This window comes from Eupeodes corollae, chromosome 1, assembly GCF_945859685.1.
Source record: "Eupeodes corollae chromosome 1, idEupCoro1.1, whole genome shotgun sequence".
Taxonomy (NCBI): domain Eukaryota; kingdom Metazoa; phylum Arthropoda; class Insecta; order Diptera; family Syrphidae; genus Eupeodes; species Eupeodes corollae.
In genome coordinates, this window is record NC_079147.1 from 294,105,623 (window position 1) to 294,125,637 (window position 20,015).

The 20,015-nt window shown below is 39.8% G+C and overlaps 2 protein-coding genes across 3 annotated transcripts; one reads left to right on the forward strand and one right to left on the reverse strand.

Moving 5' to 3' along the window:
* Window positions 1-2,027: 2,027 nt before the first annotated feature.
* LOC129940485 (guanine nucleotide exchange factor subunit Rich) lies at window positions 2,028-7,262 on the reverse strand. Its single transcript, XM_056048838.1, has 2 exons — window positions 6,921-7,262; window positions 2,028-6,847 (listed from the first exon to the last, which is right to left on the reverse strand). Exon 2 carries the CDS (start codon window positions 6,829-6,831, stop codon window positions 2,530-2,532), a length of 4,302 nt encoding a protein of 1,433 aa, XP_055904813.1. The 5' UTR covers window positions 6,832-6,847; window positions 6,921-7,262; the 3' UTR covers window positions 2,028-2,529.
* Window positions 7,263-9,707: 2,445 nt separating this feature from the next.
* LOC129940486 (uncharacterized) lies at window positions 9,708-13,766 on the forward strand. Of its 2 annotated transcripts, none has more exons than XM_056048839.1 (5): window positions 9,708-10,013; window positions 10,080-10,765; window positions 10,943-12,853; window positions 12,909-13,474; window positions 13,540-13,766. In XM_056048839.1, exons 1-5 carry the CDS (start codon window positions 9,872-9,874, stop codon window positions 13,610-13,612), a joined length of 3,378 nt encoding a protein of 1,125 aa, XP_055904814.1. In that variant the 5' UTR covers window positions 9,708-9,871; the 3' UTR covers window positions 13,613-13,766. The 2 variants fall into 2 exon arrangements, with proteins under 2 accessions (XP_055904814.1, XP_055904815.1); XM_056048840.1 differs by having other exon boundaries at window positions 12,912-13,474.
* The last annotated feature ends 6,249 nt before the right edge of the window (window positions 13,767-20,015 follow it).

A 20,015-nucleotide genomic window follows, 5' to 3' on the forward strand; every position in this document is an offset into this window, starting at 1 on the left:
TTTTAAGCCGCGTATGACAGGATCTATAGGGAAGAGCTCTACCGACCAATGTCTAGTTTTGGCATCCCTGTCAAACTTATCCGTTTGTGCAGAATGACGATGGAGAACGCACGCTGCTCTATCAAGGTCGGAAAAGATCTTACCAATTCATTTGATGTCAAAAAAGGTTTTAGACAAAGCGATGCACTGTCATGCGACTTCTTCAACATCGTTCTGGAAAGAATTGTGCAAATCTCAACCGTCAACACTAGAGGCACAATCTTCCAAAGGTCCATCCAATTACTCGGATACGCAGATGATATTGACATAATTGGAAGATCAAAGCGTGATGTCAGTGGAGCGTTTTTGAGCATTGCGACGGAAGCGAAGAAGATAGGTTTAGTGGTCAATGAGGGTAAGACCAAGTATATGCTGTCATCAAAAACGACATTGAACAACGACCTCTTGGACAAAACGTCACCATGGACAGCTATAACTTCCGAGGTAGTTAAGGACTTTGTCTACCTAGGTACCGTTATAAACACAGACAACGACACCAGCGCTGAAATCAAACGAAGAATAACTCTTGCAAATCGCTGATGCTTTGGACTTAGAAGGTAATTGAGAAGTAAAGTCTTCTCTCGAGCATCTAAAATCACCATCTATAAGACACTCATCATCCCGGTTCTCATTTATGGCGCTGATGCCTGGACCCTGTCAAAGATGAGAGCGTCTTAGGATGCTTCGAGAGAAAAATTCTTCGGGTGATTTTTGGTCCCGTACGCATAGATGGAGTAAGGAGGAGAAGATATAACGACGAACTGTACGGGCTGTACCGCGACACTGACCTAGTTAGCAGAATTAAAGTCCAACGGCTTAGATGGCTAGGTCATTTAGAGCGGATGGACATCAACGCTCCAGCCCGTAAGGTCTTCGAATCCATTCCCGAGGGACGGCGCAGTAGAGGAAGACCGCGACTCAGGTGGCGCACCCAGGTGGGAGAGGACCTCAACCAACTTGGCGTGCGAAACTGGAGACAGCTAGCTAGGGACCGAGCTGGCTGCAGACGCATGTTGGTTGAGGCCCAGGTCCGCCCCGGACTGTAGCGCCACCTTAAGTAAGTAAGTATCATTACCTAAAACTTACAAAAGCTTTTTCACATCCACCCTAAGATGGGTCTGCACTTGCCGATGGCAATTCAAGGACAGTGATATAATTTTTCCTAAACATTTTTTTTTATTTCCAGAGGTGCGTTCCGTTTCGTTTTCTAACTGAAACTTCCACACATCTGATTTATTTTTTATACTTTCATTTGTTTGCTGTCCAGTTAATGTGTGATTTTGAGAACTGTATTGTTAGCTTGCGTCCAATTCGAACATGCAACCCAGCTTCAACCAATCGTCTTCTAATTGTGCAAGTAGAGATTGGAGATTCTGCTGGAGCATCAAAAATGTGGAATGGAACATATTTTAGCTACACTACTAGTTTTTCGATCAACCCGGTGGGAACTTTTACCAACTCTTCTTTCCGCGATACATTTTCGGTTTTTGTAAAATGTCTGAAAATACTTAATTGAACTGGAAAATTTATTTACAGAGTAGTTTATTTAGGATGGAGACGCTCTATAAGAATATTTGAGCTTTTAAAGTTCAACAACTCTTCCGGAAGCGAGATCGTAGCTTTTAGATTTGCCCATTACAAAAGCCTTCCAAAAAAAATGTAGTATGTTTGCAGTAACAACTTTACCAAATAAAATTAAAATAACTGTTTGTAATAAGTTGACCAGCAATGATAAGTGCTTATTTAATTAAATCAACAAATAAGCTGAAAACATTTTTGATACACCGCTAGGGAATTCTTCACAGTATTGTGAAGAAGTTAAGCAAGATAAGAACAATGTTTGTAATTAGTTGTACACAGCTAAAACTTCGGTGGTTGTGAATATGTTAAAACACTCGCTTCAAAAATTCGTCCTTGCAAAATCTAAAATACTCTACCTTATAATTCGAAAAATCTTCTACAATTTCAATAAAACAGAGCGCTATGAATAATTTGTATTCATGAGAGAAATTGCTATATTTCATCCATACGGCCACCTCGCCTGCGGACGGCCCAGTCTAAATAAAGTATCCTTTTAAACTATGGAATTCGAATTAGACAAAAATACAAAACAAGTTCAATTTTTCACTCAAAATTCTACCTAACTTTGTTTTTGTTTTTTATTATTTTTAGAAATTTTTAGAAAATTTTCTGCTATAAAATACAAATATTTTCAACAATATATAAATTTAAACTAACATCACTCGCTTTTCCCTTTGGGGTGTGGAATAAATTGTTTAAGATTAAAAACGAAAAAAGAAAACAAAATAATTAGATTATTTAAGATTAGAAAAGGAAAAGAAAGGAAAGGAAAGGACAAAATCTACAAAATGATATAATATCTCGTTTCTTTTCTACATCAAATAAAATAATAATAATAATTAAATTTTATCTAAGAAGTTATGCTATGTTAATAAAACAAAACAAAAAGAAAAACAAAAATTTTAAAATTTACATTATACTACACAATGCATTATCGTTCCTAAGGACTAATTGTTGGTCTCGGGCCGTCGTCGGTGTTGTTGTCGAAGTTGCGACGGAATTGTGCCTTAAGTTATTGCTTATGCCACTGTAGATGCTGTTGTTAGCCATTGCTAGTTCTGTATTGCTCATGCGACGCACGGTTTCGGTGCGTTTCTTCGATTCAATCCAAGTGGACGTGGTTCCGACGCCGCTATTGACATTTGAGGGAGTATTTTCTAGGATCTCCACCGACGACTTACTCTCCATTGACAAGTTCTCCGATGCGGCAGCTTCATTCTCGGCCGCTGACTTCTTGGCCGCCGATGCCAGGACATACTGATCGAGGAGGTAGACCTGCGGCTGGAGGGCAATCATGAATCCCCGATAGATGCACTGCTCCTCCAGGGACCATTGGGTGATTTTTTTCAGAGCCGTCTGGATGCGATTGCAAGAGGTTATGGATTCACTGCGGACGACGAAGTTGATGATGCGACCAATGGACGCCGCATCGAAGAGCAATATCGACAGAATCAGAGCGTAGTCGATGCAATTGGCTTCGATAAACAGTTGCAGCAAATAGCGTATCTTGACACTCAGCTTCTCGGGCAGGATCTTCGTCCGGGCCTCGGCCTGGAAATTAAACGCAGCGAAGTTCATCTCGTCGTGTTGCAGTGAGGAAAACCGCCTCTCGGGATAGTTCTCGTCCAAGGTCTGGGAGTTGGACCGCGACTTATTGGAGACGGTGGTGATGAGTTCCTCGCTCTCCTTTATCGCCGGAATGGAGTGATGGTGATGAGTATTTTCGATCAGAGGAAGACTAAAGTATCCAGATTCCGAGGTCTGGCTCGATGTGTTGCGACATTTTGATAGATCGTTGTTTGGCAAGAGGTTTGTTTCGTGTGGTAGTTCGTTGCCGTTATTAACATAGGGTGGTGGAAGTTTGAGCTCCTTGTGCATGAGTATCAGGGCCGATACGAAGTCATCGAGCTTCGCAGATCTATCCTTCTCCTGCGACAGCCAGCTCACCAGATGAAAGTCCAGAAAAGCACTCATATAGCCCAGATCGATGAGCTTGCAATTCTCGAGGAGCATTCGTGCTTGACGCTGGAGGATTGTCTCGATGAAAAATGTCTCACGTTTGTCCTTGGAAATGCTTCGCTCGGACTTGCGACGGAATGTAATGCCAGTGGGTGCGCCTCCTCCACCGCTTGATGTTTCTTTTTGTGATGTCAGGGTCGGAGTTGTTGGCGGGACACTGCCAGAGATGCTCTCTCGCTTCTCCTTGTCTTTCTTGTCCTTCTTTTCGTTGCGATTTGCATTGACCATCGGTGTGGAGAAACTCCGCTCGCGGGCTATGGAACCGAGAATCAAATTGAAGACCTCTGGATTGGGATTGACTTGGTTTGGCTGTTGCGTAGGGGCTATTTTCTGATTCACGATCATTGACGAGCGCGGCGAATCGATCTCGTTGGGGTCTATGGACTTCAAGAAACGTATCAGATCCTTAGCCAGCTCCCATTTGCGGTTCTCCAGCGCTATGTCCAGAAGCAAAGTGGCATATTGCTTGCTCACAGCTGAAGGTTCCAGATTTTGCAGAATTATCAAATAGCTGGCAGCAGTTTCGAGCTCTTCGCTCTTCAAGCACTGCTGGAAGAGATCCTTTGGCTTGCCGGCCACCGAGAACAGATATGGCCACAGAGCGATCTCTGTCTTCCTGGCGCACTGGACGATTGTTTGCATATGCACTGGAAATTCTCGAATAAAATCCAAAATACTAGGCAGCAGAGCATCGGGAATGGGATCTTTGCTGGTTGCTTCCTCCTCGAGGACTTCGTGCAACAGCAGCTCCAGGGAGTGTGGGAAATACGGGAGAGCACTGCAGGACTTAGCTATCTCCCAGGCACTGTATCCGAGATTTCGCTTAATCAATTGACGAAGGATTTTGTGGAGGTACACTTGACTCTTGCGCTCCAGCAAGCAAAAGGGCAGTGAAAAGTGGGAGCTAGATTCGTTGGTGTAGAGAGTCGTCTCATTCTCGACTCCTAGCACGATGACGTTGTCAAATAGAATCACCAACGGATAGAGTTTGAGTGGGAAGGACAACATAATCCTTTTCGACATGAACGAATGCAGGCGATGTGAGTCGCGAACTTCCTCATTTGGGGGCAGGATTGGCAGCCACACGCGCATTCCATGGGCTCCACTGTACAGCCATAGACAGTCGCCCATGGGGCTTCGTTCAGAGTTCGACAGCCAGAAGCACTCGACACACGACGCAAGGCAAGTGGCCATAAGGTGGTTTATGACACTCGTTCTAGCATCCCTTTGCACCATGAGAATCCTCCCGCTGACGTTGAAAATTATGGTTTCTGGGGCATTGGCCTTCGAAGCCAGTTCGTTCTTCAGATTTGTGATTGTCAGAGAGACAATGCACGCCGGATGGATGCAGATTCCCTTGATGTCCATCTCGTAGAGGCACGAGACATCCATGTTGTAGGCGTTTAGCTTCTTCAGGGCGAAGGTGCTGACAATGCCGTCGGCTGTGAGGCAAATGAGCTGATTTTTGAACATGTTCAACGATATAACTGGTGCCCGGACTTGGATCTTGTTGCCGAACTGATTATCCAATTTGCACTCCTCCGGATAGCACCGAATCTCGTCGGTCCGATCGAGGAGGCTGAAGCAGCCGAGGACAACGAAGCCTCTCCACCACATCAGACCTCCTGTAACAACGAAATCTTTCTCCTGCGATTCATTTCCAAAGAGCTTCCAGCGCTTGGTCAGCAGGGAGTAGTGAGCCAAGCCAGTGCGCCCAGCCACTGCCACGTGCATGCCTTCGTTGTCGATGGCCGAGTATCTGATTGGCCAGTTTGTTGCAGCATAGGTTAAGGGCAATTGCAACACACTCCAGTACTTGCTTTCCGATAAGATGCTGGAAATATCGACCGACTTTTGGACCTCCATATTGTCCCCAGAGTCCAGAGGATTCGCATTCAAGTCGGCTTGATTGTTGGGAAAGATGAATTTCGATCCGAAGTAGATCTTCTCCAAGTTGTCGCCTTGATTCAAGTACAAAGTGTCATCTGACTGCAGCAGGATGTGGGATGTTGAGGTCATGCTTGGATTCATGGTGAGTGAACTCTTCACAAAACTCAACTGCAGGACTGTGCCTTCTCGTCGAATCAAAAACAGTTGGTATCCCTCAGTCGACCATTCCATCCGATCCACCACTAGCGGATTATTTCGAAGCAAATCGACGTGAATTCCGAAATCCCAACTAAGCGAGGACATTAGCATCGTTCCAAAGGTGCTCCACAACGATATGCCACCATTGTCCCACGCTACAATCAGCACACACCCATCTGGGGACCATTTGAGTTCGTTTACGGCTCCCAGAGTTCCAGGGAACTCCTTGGAATTCAATGAAAGTTTGTGACAAAATTCCAGCCCCCCAGTGCTGTCTTCAATTGCGTACACCGCCACCTCTGAGTTCCTCCTTCCATATGCAAGTAGCCTGAACTTGTGGTTGACACTGCAAACAGTTGCATCGTCCACATCCGGCACCCAAAAACCATGCATCTTCTGGTGGACGCTGAGGAAGGCCGCTCGACAATCGTTGAAGACGACAGCGAACCCGCCAATGAACGGCGAATACTCCATGGCTGATATAAACGAGTTCCTGCCAATCGGTGGCAGGTTCTTGAGGTTGCTATTCTGATTCAAATAAAAGGGAATGCTTCTCAGATCGACGGCGACTTGGTGGTTCCCCTCGAAGTCATCCCACTGCGTCCGGACGAACTCACAATTAGCTGTCGTCACTACAATCTCGGCCAGACTGACACAGCAGAAGGTGGTGATCACGGAGTCCATAGCAATCGTGCAGATCTCCTTCAGATACAACCTCGGAATGACCTCCTTAATAAACAGTTCTGCTGAATCGCGCTTCAAATTGCTTAGCGGAGAATCCACCTGGGTGAGCACTCCAGCGTTGTTCCCATCGACTTCTATTTTATAGAACAGCAGGTGTCCGTAATCCGTGACAACGGCCAATTTACTTGAGTCCGGTTTCCACACGATAAGCCTATTGTTGCCGTGTTGCTCGATAGACTCCTCGCTTCGTTGATGGAATGTGATGGGAATCAGTGGATTGGCATACCAAATGCCCAGAAAACTTTCACCAATCGCAGCGATGAGAATTTTTACAGCATCACAGGCGATGTGGCGGATTGTGTTGTTCTCCGAATTTAGGGAGAGATTTATGGCTTTTGGCCAGCCCACAGGGAAGTACATGATATGTCCAAGTTATCTTTAAATAATTAAAATAAAAAGATAAACATCTTAGAAAAGACCAAACCACTTGAGCTAAGGAAATAACTTACGTATAATATTGATTTAGTGGAAGAGAAAAAACACTAGAAATTCATTTTCATTGTTTGTTTTTCTAATTTAATTAAAAAAAGAAGGTTTTCTCAATCAATTAAATTTCACTCGACTTTTTAGTTTGATGAATATCAGCTTTGGTAATTGAATAACAAATTGAAGCGGGTTTTTACAGCATTTACAAACAGAGTTTAAAATAAATTAACACATTTAGGACATTTAAGATACAAAATTTTATTATTTATTATTGTTTTAGAATGCGAAAATTTGATAATAAATTTTTGTTGTGAATTTTCTTTCTTTTGATGTGTTTTTTTTCTACTCTTTGTGACTGACAGAAAGATGAAATGATGACCATCTGTCATGTGTTGGGTGGGGGATGGATGACGTTTGAGATGGTGCGTTGTTTCATAGTCGATAAGTTAGAAGCGTATAGTGCTGAGCTTTAGTATGAAATTGTAATCGATAAAATTTTGGTTTTAATTTAAAAAATCGATTTCCTTATTTTGAATGGTTGCTCTTTTTGATAGGGAAATGTTTTTAAAAATTAAGTTAAGAAATAGAATTATCCAAAAATTTAAGTTTTTAAGATGTATAATGTTCAGTTAATATAAAACAAGACGATTTGTTTTTGATAGTCCGCTTTTTTCTGTCACTGTCATCATATTTCAAGTACAAACAAGTCCATTATTAAAAATGGGAAATACGCATTGAAATTCTGAAAATTCACTTCAAAAATGATTTGCAGTCACAGTTCCTTTGCGTCATCGTGAAGTATATTTTCGGGCTGAACAAATTTAAGCTGTTGGGAGGAGTCAGTAATGTGTGATTAGCTCAAGAACAACTGAAAGTACTGCTACTTCGACCGTAGAGTTGTCGAAAACTTATATCGTATTTTGCATAAGGATTTAAGGTTTTTAATATTCAGTTACCAAAAGAATTTAAGCCAATCGGTCACTATTAGCGTCTTATCTTTGATCTTAAAATGTATTGAAATGGTTATTTGAAATCCGGATTTCACTGATTTTCGCTTCCAGTGGCAGCCATTTTTTTGTGACATTTGTCAAATCTTTCGTTTATAATTCAGCTGCTTTTGCCAAATCATCATGGCAAGTTACACAATTGAATAGATTGCTAAAAGTTTAAAGCTTTATTATCAAAATGAGTGTTCGTTAAAGCAAACCATGCACTTCACAGTCGACTCTTCAACGTTTGGTGACCAAATTTGAGATGACTGGTTCAGTAAACAATCAGCCAACACCCGTACGTTCAATTAACGACTGATCAACAGAGAACACGGCTTTTCGCAGACTAAAACTTGGCGAATTTTGCACCTGGACTTAGGTCACACTTGTACGAAATCCATCTGACCCAGGAGCTCAAAGTTCATGACCATGTAGTTAACGCCTTTTGTTCGCTGAATGGGCTTCGAATCGCTTGGAAGAGGACCCCAATCAAGGCCAAAACTCATCTTTAGTGACTAGTCGCATTTTCGGCTGTTTTAACAAGCAAAACACCAACCCACGCGAGGTTCGCCAGGTGATAATGCATCCTCAAAAAAGTTACCGTTTGGTGTGGATTTTGGGCCGGTGGCGGCATAATCGGTCCGAACTTTTTTGATTACGACGTTAGTGAGGCGGTCACCGTCAACAGTGAGCGCTACATAACGATGATAACTAATTTCTTATGGCTCAAATTGAACCACATGGACCTAAACGACATGTGGTTCCAGCTGGTCGGCGCTGTTTGCAGTGCTGTTCGGTAGTTATTGGTTTTTTTACAAAATTAAATTTCAAACAAACTATATACAAAAAAATGCCTATGAGTAAACAAAAATTAGACCATTTAAAAAAAATGAATGCTGGTTAAGAAGCTGGAGGAACTAAAACATCTAACTATTCAAGAGGATAAAAGAAAACACAGGTTTTGGGTGAATCCATTTCTCGAAGTAAGGCAACTGCATGATTTGGAGGTGCACCTACTCAAGGTCTTACTATGGAAGAACGATGGAGACTCTACGAATTTTCGTAGGATGTCGGTCGACAACTTTGAAGCTGTTCTGTGCCTTATGAATTAATTAATTTAGACACTCGACTGCAATGTAAACGAAATGAGATTCTAATTTGAAAAAGACTGTGGAAAATGGACGCTCACCACTACATACAACACAAACGTCAAATTTGATGACAGGATTTGATCCGCTCGAAAAATCCAAACTGCGATGACCGGCTCATGGACTGCATGTTGGATTGTTGGTCTCTATTGGACTATCTGATGACAGGCCGATAGTCCTGTCATCGGAAATATTTAATGGAGACCCCAAGAAACATACACTTAATGATTATAACCATTTCAAATATTATTAACTTAAAGTGAGTTTTATCGCTAAACAAAGTTCTCTTATGAAAAAAAAATTGTTCAATTATATAAAATAAAAATCAATCCCTTGTCAGCTGTCGAAATGGCCACAAGTAAATGTAGTGCTACAAACACAAAGTTCTATACCGCTAAAACCAACATTCGTTATTATTTCGCTTATTATTCTAAATCAATTAGATATCCAATTTAGATATTTCTAACATTTTAAAGTGTCAAAAGGCCACTCCGACTCCTACCAATTCCTGCATCAGCATTATTATTTTGGAAATCTCCGATGAAACTAAAACAAAGCACTCATTGCCGACTAGTTGCGCAGTGCTCCGTGTGAAAGGGGATTAAAATCAATTATCACTTCCTAATGACAAACAAATTAAAAAAGCAAAAGAAACGAATAGTCCAACAACGGATGACAGATCAAAACAAAGAACAAAGAACAAAAATTTGGCCGTAATATTTTATTTTATTTTTTTGAGAGCTTTCACTTTGAAATTTTTAGATATTAAAACAGCACCGACCTTTATTGTCGTTCGTAAACAATAATTTACAAAAATAAAAGAAAACTACCGCCACAATGTATCAACGAGTGTACGACATAAATGCAACTTTAGGTTTGAGCATTGAAAAACAGAACATAGTCCGTCAACTGAGTGATATGTTCTGTGGATATTCTCTGGTTTATATCCGTGGTATTTGCGAAGCATGCTTATGGAATAGTAAGTTAGTTAATTTATCTATCTACGCAGTATAAATTAAGATTTTTTCTTTGCGCCCGCCTTTAGTGGATTTGTGCATAGATAAGCTGATAGGCGTCAATGCCGATATTATAGATCAAGATTCGAAAACTACTCAACAATTCAATTCCAAAGATCTGAACTACAGTGAGACTCTGCAGAAGACAAATGGTGCTGTTCCAAAAGCAGTTTCAGGTACATCGTCGAGTCCATCTGCAAAATCACGGTTTCAAGACCTCCCCTCGGTCTATACGCACATCTATAATGATATTGTCAAGGGCTACAAGGTCCTCGTCCTAATGCGTGGCCAACCAGGAAGTGGGAAGTCTTACTTATCACAGTCCATAGTAAAGAAGCTGCTGCCAGGTAAAGATTATAAGGATTTTGTACTAGGCGCCGATGATTACTTCCACGATGCGCGTGGACGGTATCGCTATAATGTCGAACGACTCTCAAACGCTCACGAATATTGCCAGACCAGAGCCCGCGAGAAGATGTCACTCGGCTATAGCCCGATTTTCATTGACAACACCAACAATGCGATGTGGGAGATGATGCCTTATGTTAAGGCAGCCGTCGAAAACGGCTACATGATCGAAATCATGGAACCTACTACCCCATGGCGTAATTCTGCGGGCAGATTGGCTGCGAAGAATAACCACAACGTCTCAAAGCAGAAAATCCAACGCATGTTAGATAGATACGAAGTTGCAACAACCAATGATTTGCTAGCGGTAAGCTCCCTAAAACTGGTTTTTCCAGCAATTAAATAAATTACTCTAAACATTTAAATGCTAATTAAATTTAAGCTGGAATTTAATTGGTATTTTTTAGGTTGGTAACCAAAACAACTTTCTAAAAAAAATTGTTTTTGTTTTTATTCTTAAAAATGTTTTTTAATCAATTTGTAGCTTTTAAAGGAAACAAAGTACACCGTAGCACTGCCTCAAATGAGAACTTATCCGCCACCTCCAGAACCTGAAGAATCATTAGGACCAACTCAAATTTCAGCTCCTGAACCAGAAGCACAACCACCGCCGCCGCCACAAACACCGCCACCGCAAATGCAAAAATCCCCAACAAAAACTGTGAACAACGAGTTTATTCCGCTAACAACTATAGAAGCTGCAATCGAAATTGAAAGGGAGCAAAGTTCATCTCCCATGGCCTTTGCGGACCCGAGCAACATGTGGCCAGGCATTGAGTCTTTCGAAAAGCTATTGCCTCCTCCAAGATCCCCAAGAAAGAGTAAGAAAAACATCATCGAGCAAGAGGACGACGATTACGAACTACAAGTAAACCCACAAGACCAAGAAAGCGAAGTAAACAACACCCCAGTTGTTAGTCCCAAGCCTCTTAATCCAGATGCACCAAGTTTCTGGGGAGTGTCGTTCACTTCACCCTCTGCAAACAAGACATGCGACAATGACAGTGAAATGATCATGCCCACGCAACTTTTTCCAGCTGTTCCAAATGTTTGGCAAGCCTACGAGCAGGAAGCTACGAACTTTTGGGGTATTCCTGTGAGTGCAGCATCAGCAGCTGCCTCTTTATCCGAACCAATGGTCTTGGATGAGACCACCAGCAGCAGCAGCAACAACGACTGTGGCCTGCTGCAGCTCCTCAAAGAGGGCGTCAAGTCAATAAACGTGCCTAATCGAGAGAAGCCAACAAGCGAAAGGGAGGAATCTGTGAAGCTAGTTCGCCATCGTGTTGGCTGTGAGAATGAGAACGAGTCATTCGTTGCCTTCCGACAAATCTACCCCAATAAGCCCAACGCCGAGCTATGGGATCTGTTTGTGAAGTGCAATGGCAGCATCGATTGGGCTGTGGACATTCTAATCAAAGACGAAGACTCCATCGCCAACAAGAATGCTCTTCAAGATTCTCTGCAGGATTGCGACAACTTTAACTGTTACTGCGATCGACCTGAGATCTCTTCGCCTTCTCCTCTTGCGGCGGCGGCTGCTGTTTCGTCACCACTGCCTGAAGTCAATGTGAAACCACAGCGGCAAAAACCAGCTCGCAATCGCATGGCAACCTCGGCTCAGGTTCTCGAAGTAAAGGAAGCAGTGGAGAAGAGTTTCGTGCTCGGCGAGGAGCACTATTCTAGTCATGTGAAGAAAATTCGCAACAAACGTAACGTCGCCGAAGAATCATCGAATGGCAGAAAGGTATTCATAGATGTTCAAATACAAACCGAGGACGTGGACGAGAATGATAATAACAGCGAGGAGGATGGTGGTGAGGGTACAGAAGTGATAGAAATAAATCTTGGCGAGGATCTGATTGGTCAGTTGTCGGAGATTTTCATTTCGGAAACATCACTGCTCGGAGCACCTGAGAAGTACAAAACCAACGTATTCATGCCGAAGACCCTCGCCCGGGAGTTGTATGTGTTGTGGATGGAATCGGTGTACAATCAGCAGGAGGAACAGCGCCAAAGTCTGCTCAAGGAAGACGAAGAATTCGCCCGTCTATTGAAGAACCCAAAGTATCAAAACCTTAAGCAGCCACCGGAGAACATCAAAGAACTCCTCGACATGGAATATGCTTGGATGATCTACAAGACTGAACAGGAGCAGTACAATGGCTTGGCCTCGAAGCACCCGAACGATTTGGCCTCACATCTGACGCGAATGAAATTGTGTGAGATATTTCCTAATATCCCGCGAGATACACTCTTGGACATCCTTGCCGCCCATAACAACAAGTTCAGCGACACTGTCGAGGTGCTGAAGAGTTCAATACAGCCCGCCACAGTCGATCACCAGCTTTCAGCTGAGGTGCTCATTGAAAAGGCCCGAAATGAAAATGAAAAGGTAAGCGATTTATAGAAGTGTGTGTATTTTTGTTTACGGTGTTCTATTTTTTCAGCAGCTCAACGAAGAAGCAGACAGGCAGGAGTCGAAGATCAACACTTCGGCGGGTCAGAGCTTCCAAAAGATGCATTCCAAGCAACAGGAAACTTCCGCTCGCCAGAGATCTCTCTCTCCGGAGGAGGCCAAACGCTTGGCTCTCTCCGAATTCGAAGAGACCCGCAACTATGCTGCCCACCATTGTCAATTGCGCGCAGAGTGCTATCAAAAAGCCAAGGAGGCCATTCAACGAGGGAACAGCGGAGTTGCGGTCTACTATTCGCAGATTGCAAATCTCCACAAGCGGAAAATCGACATTTATAACCATCGTGCTGCCAACTGCATCATGGAAGTCCATGACCTCACCCAGAACAACCCCGATTTCATTGATCTGCATTATCTTCACGTGGTGGAAGCTGTGGCTTGCTTGGACATATTCGTGGATCGCCACATAGCCAAGCTACGGAGTATATTTCGTAGCTTTAAGTACGTGTTCATAATAACAGGTCGAGGATTGCACAGCACCGGTGGGGTCTCGATGATCAAGACGAGAGTCAAGAGTAGGCTCAAAGAAAGGAATTTAAAGTGCGTTTTATTTATTTCATTTTTTTGATTTTCTTTTTAAATGATTTCCATGTTTTTTTTTTCAGATGGAGCGAGGTGAATCCGGGTTTGCTTAAAGTGAAGATATTCTCAGCGTCCAAGTACTCTAAGAATTTATGAAGCTTTTTTTAGTGTAGAAAATAAGACAAATAGCTTGAAACCGAAAACGATATTGAAATATTCTTTTTTATTTTTGTTTGTTCTTGTCTAAGAAGGTAACAGTAGCAGTTTTATTTTGTATTGTTCTTAATAAATATACAAAAATATTTTATAATTATTTATATTTTTGTGAAGAGGGTTTCAGTCGATCTTAAGCCGATGATCGCAAAAAGTTAGAAGAACTTCAATGTGGTTTTTCAAAAGGAAATTACAAGTTTTAGAAATCGAAAAAAAGGTTTGACCAAAGTGGATTTGAATATGGTCAATTGCAAAAGGGCAGGATCTGCGGACTACGGACAAAGATCAATAAGTTCTACAATAATATATATTCTAACACACGACATTCTTAAATTGGAACTGTGTACAGACGTGATAGACACTGTTGAAATGGAATCAGAACTGTAGGAGGTGGACTTCTGCTTGCCGTAAAAAATTGCTTGATATGCACTTTGGTTGAAGACTTTCATCAATCTGATGTATAAATGATTTGCATAAAAGTTAAAACTGAGACGGGACTGCTATACATTATCGCCACATATATACCTCCAAGTTCTCCTAACAACGTTTATGAAGACTTAATTAATTGCATAGACAAAATAAACGATCAAATTGAGCCACACGACGAGTTACTAGTTTTAGGAGATTTCAATCTTCCAAACTTGATCTGGACTAAACAGACGCATGAGAACTATCAATCTCCTATTAACATGTCCTCTACCAACGAATTCTTGACAATTGACGGTCTTTCCTCATGTGGACTAAGCCAATTTAATGGGATTGCCAACAACTTCAACAAAATATTGGATCTTATATTCTTCTCGGACACACTCAATGCTGTAAATTCAGCCAATACTCTACTTGTTGAAGAAGACCGACATCACCCAGCATTAGACCTATCTTTTAATTTAAATGTATGTAATGTTCCTAATTGCTTCAAAGAAAATCTCGAATTTAACTTCAAAAAATGCAGACTTAATGAACTTTTCAACCTGTTATGTAAAGTTAACTGGAATCATTTGTTTGAGAACTGTGATTAATGCTATGTGCTATAAATTCTACTGTATTCTCTTTAACCTTTTTTATGGGACCAAACCTTTGAGAAAACCGCGCAATATTTCTAAATCTCCTCCATGGTTTGACTCTTGTTTAAAAAAACTTTAAAATTCTGTATTAAATGTAATAAAGCAAAAGCTGATAATAACTTGGTAATATACAATGAGCTAAGAAATATGTTAATTGACTATTCAGATATTCTTTATAATGACTTTATTTTAAATACTGAAACCGACATAAAAAACAACACACAAAACTTTTGGAGTTATGGAGTTAAGAGAAATACTGACGTGTATCCAAAGTGCATTTCTTTCAACAACGAACTTAGCATGGATCAAAGATGCTTTCGAAGTAGCAAACTCCTGTCAAACGCCCGAGTTATTGACCCTCTCACGAAATTTCCCTCATTTGAATTCAATAAGTCTTTGGATCTCTGAAGATGAAATCGTTTGCAAAGCTTCAGAACTTGACGTTTGTTATAGCCCTGGTCCAAACGGTATACCTTCTTATATTTTGAAAAAATGCGCATCCTATCTTTTCAATAAATCGGTCAAATCATCCTGAAATTTGGAAGAGTGCGTTCATAACACCGATACATAAAAAGGGCAGTAAAAATGAAATACAAAATTATCGTCCCGGTGCAAAACTGTCCGTCATCCCTAAGTTATTTGAGTATATTATTTGTAAAGTCATATTGTTTAATAGTAGGTCTATAATTTGTGACAGTCAACATGGTTTTGTTCAAAATAAGTCAACAGTTACTAACCTCTTTCATTTCAGTTCATTTTGTTTAGATTCGTTTGAAAAACGGAAACAAGTTGACTGTGTCTTCACAGACTTCAGTAAGGCCTTTGATAAATTGTGCCATAAAACATTAACTTCCAAACTTAAATCCCAAGGCTTTAACGATAAATTTGTTAGTTTGGTTTCGTCGTACTTATATAATAGATCATACAGCGTAGTTTTTAGGGATGAGCGGTCATAATATTTTTATACCAAACCCGTAAAACAATCCCCAAAAAAATAAAGCATTAATTAAACAAAAATGGTTTGATGTTGAATGCATGAAAGCAAGAAAATTGTTTAATTACCTCAATCTTTTAAGAACCCACAACCTACAGATTTTTAGAAAATTATATACGGATACGAATAGGAACTTCAAACGATTATGTAATGCCAAGAGAGTTTCCTTTGAAAATTTAAATATTGCCGTTATAAATAACACCCGCTCATCTTCAGAGTTTTGGAAAGCTGTTAAGCATCTTAATGGAAAAATAAATACTATCGCTCTGGGTTTGCAGGCATCTGATCTTAGAGACTACTTCATCAGCCTTCTCAATCGCTCAACAAATGGTCCCTCGGTCCTCGATGAGTACTTAGATGCCCCTTTTTCGTTCCAAGAAGTAAAAGAAGTTGTCACAAATGCAAAATTAAACAAAGCCCCAGGGAATGACCGAATCCCCTTTGAATTCTTCAAACACGCCACGGAAAAATGTATCTTTCTTTTAACATCCGAATTCAGCCGAATTTTTGAAAGTGCTACGAGGTAGCTACTAGGACCCAGCAAACTACAGGGGGATTTCTTTTCTTAACACCTGCGCTAAGCTATTTCCTGGACTTATACACAACAGACTGTCGAAGTGGGTGGAGGACAAGAACATTCTACCGGAATTCCAGGCTGGTTTCAGGAAAAGTTATTCAACCCTAGACCATATTTTATCACTGCTGAACATTGCTGATCTTTATAAAAGGAAGCAGAAGAAATTCTACGCTTTCTTTATAGACTTTTGTGCAGCTTTTGACTCTGTCGACCGTCAAGCTCTCTTTTACAAGCTCTCTGCATCAGGTGTCAAGTAAAGTTATAAACGTGCTAAGAGCGATGTACGACAACAACTTAGCTTACGTTTGGGACGGCGAGTCTATATCCGAGGAGTTTGCAACAGTAACATGGTCTTAAGCAAGGCTGTATTCTTAGCGCCCTCCTTTTTATAATTTTCATAAATGATAATACTGATGAAGTGAGAGGTGGAATCACTGTAGAAGGATTGACTGTTCCAGCGCTTATGTATGCAGATGACATCGTGCTATTCTCCGAAACAGTAGATGGCATGAAGCTGATGATAAACAGGCGTGCGATATATTGCAATCGATGGAATCTGGAAGTTAATTTGCAAAAATCGAAGATGATGATTTTCAGAGGTGGGGGTGGCACATATTCAAGAAATGAGCAGTGGAAATATAACGGACAGACAATCGACATTGTGAGCGAGTACAAATACCTAGGACTTTTGGTAACCTCAACCCTGAATATGAGACAACATCTGGAGGGAAAATTGGCGGAGGCCAAGCGTGCAATCTCTTCGTTATGGGAAAGGTGCTTCAGAAACAGGTATGTTGAGCACAGTGCTAAGCAAAAGTTGTTCCGCTCTAAAGCCCTGTCAATCCTGCTCTACGGAACGCAAGTTTGGGGATATTCCTCCTTTAAATCTGTGAAAAAATTCCTAAGATATTTTGTGAAAAGAATACTTCGACTACCAAAAACTACCCCAAACTACATGGTTTACCTAGAAACAGGTACACCACCTTTGATTATGGACACCCTCGCAATACACTTCAACTATATAGTAAAGGTATTTGAAATGGATGGTGATCGGATACCAAAAAAAGAGGCTGGGATGCGACCCACACTGATAACTTCCCATCCTGTCTGTCGATTTGTCTTGCTTAAAAGTTTGTCTATATGTATTTTTACCAAATTTGCGCTCTATTTTTTGTAGATTTTATTTTTATGAAAAAAACGGACTGTTGGATTTTTATATAAAAATTACTGAATATTGAAAACAATATTTTCTGTGAAATAAGATAAGTTTGATGCAAATATATTTAATTTTTGAAAAGCTATTTGAGCCGAAAGTAAATTTTCACCAAGTTTTAGTAGGTATTGTTTTTATAGAGTTTTATTTTTTGTAAAAAAACTGTAAATTCGATTTTTCTCAAAATTTGTCCTAATGCTGACAACAATATTTCTTATAAGAAAAAATTAGTTAAAATCTATTATCTCAAAGTTTTTAAAAGATATTTGAGTCGAAAATCATTTTTTACGAACTTTTGTTAATTTTTTTTTCGGTTTTTAATTTTTTGTACAAAAACTCTAATCGATTTTTTTCAAACTTTAACTGAATGTTGACAACTAGATGTGTTGAAAGATAAAAGTAAATTAAAGCCAATATCTCAAAGTTTTGAAAAGATATTTGAGTCGAAAATCGATTTTTACCAACTTTTGTACATTTTCTTTTAGGTTTTTATTTTTTGTAATAAAAACTGTCAATTCAATTTTTGTCAAAATTTTATCAGATGTCAAAAACATTATTCTTCGTTGCACAAAATTGTTTTAGAGATGAAATCATATTTCAGTCGTAAAATTTTGGAGGTGACAAATTTTTTTTTTCAGTTTTATTGATTTATAAAAAAAACCGTTATATTGATTTTTTTCAAAAAATACATCTGTTTAGTATCACGTTACAATATATTTTATAAAATTTAATTCAAGTCTCTAGCGTTTTTGGTTCGTAAGATATTTAGGGTTAACCAAAATTTGCACCTTTTTTTCAAACTGCTATGGTAAAAAAACCACCCACGCAATTTTCTTGAGAGCCCTTTCTGCCTTATTATCTGTATAACAAAATTTATTTGAAGTCGATATCTCTTCTGGTTCTTGAGCTATGGACGACGAAAAAAACGTCGCGAACGTACGGACGTACGGACGTACGGACGTACAAACGTTCGTACACACGCACGCACAGACATCTTTCTAAAAATCTTTTATTTCGACTCTAGGGACCTTGAAACGTCGAGAAATGTCAAAATTTTCAATTTGACAAATCGGACCCATTACAATAACTTCCTATGGGAAGTTAAAAAGTTCTAAGAGCAGCTATCCAAGGAAAAGGATCAATGTTCGAAGAATGGACTAACCTCGCCGAAACATGTGGTACAATCATGAACATATCCTCAAGGGAACAACCGTCAATGCTAAGGAGAAAGTTCAATGAGATCCTCGAAAAGTTTGGAAGCATCTTGTTTGAGAGATATGCATCGGAAGCCAGCTCTTCTCTGTCTAGATGCTACTATAATCGTCTTAACTATAACCTTCAACAGAACTCGTACGTTCTAAATAAGAACTTATTAAATAAAATAAATATTATTTTCAAAGCAAGAGGAGAATTGCTCAGTCTCAACTTTGTACCCCACCGACCAGATCTGCCAGATCATAGATCTGTGTAGTCTATGTAACTTGAAACCGCGTGAAGATACATTTCATTTTATTGCAATATGTCCTGTTCTGATTGAAATTCGGTTGAGATACTTCAACAAACGCAACTTGGAAGAAGGAGAAATGCTTAGCATACTCAACGGTGACCAGGGATGGAATGGACTTTACACTATGTTCTGCGTTATAGAAAAGCTATTTTTGAAGACGATTTTTAATTATATAAAATAGTAAACAAAACAAATTTTAATAATTTCTGTATTTTTTTAATGAATTCATATTATAATATGTCACTCTGGTAGACGGCCAAATAGGCCATACCAATTAGGCTTTAGAAATTAATATTATGAAATGTTATTATTCTAAGAAATAAAGAAGTCAATTAAACTAAACTTAAACTAAACTATACCAACTCTGGCGTACCACAAGGTAGCCATTTAGGTCCTTTACTGTTTATTTTGTACGTTAACGACTTACCTTCTATTATAAAACAAGCATCTGTTTTAATTTACGCTGATGACATTAAAATTTTCAAACGTATTGACTCACTTGACGACTGTTTACTCCTACAAGATGATCTAAATAGTTTTCGCGAATGGTGTTTTATAAATAAGCTTTTACTTAACATAGACAAATGCAGATCAAAGTGTTTTACACGGAAAAAAAATGTTGTGACTTTCAATTATCATTAAGACTGTTATTATTTGACTAAAATCTCTATTTTCTCTGACCAAGGTATTATTCTTGACTCAAAATTAACTTTTACAAATCATTATGATTATAATATTAAAAAGGCAAGTAAGACACTCGGATTTATAATCCGGTTTTCACGTGATTTTTGCGACCCTTATATTCCTAAAATACTCTATATATAACATTTGTAAGACCAATATTGGAATTTCCGTTTCTTCCCATTTTCCAATAGGCTAGAACTTCCATAGTACAATCATAGATAGGCTCACGTTCATAAATCTTCCATCGCTTTCTAAACCCAGAGAATAAAAATTGCTTTGTAAATCTATAAATATAAGAATAAATGTA

Excerpts from the sequence above, each read along its gene's own strand:
- LOC129940486 (XM_056048839.1), top strand. The coding sequence starts at position 9,872 with ATGTATCAACGAGTGTACGACATAAATGCAACTTTAGGTTTGAGCATT. Across the intron at positions 12,854-12,908 it reads CCCGAAATGAAAATGAAAAG|CAGCTCAACGAAGAAGCAGA; the intron begins GTAAGCGATTTA and ends CTATTTTTTCAG. Across the intron at positions 13,475-13,539 it reads CTCAAAGAAAGGAATTTAAA|ATGGAGCGAGGTGAATCCGG; the intron begins GTGCGTTTTATT and ends TTTTTTTTTCAG.
- LOC129940485 (XM_056048838.1), bottom strand. The coding sequence starts at position 6,831 with ATGTACTTCCCTGTGGGCTGGCCAAAAGCCATAAATCTCTCCCTAAAT.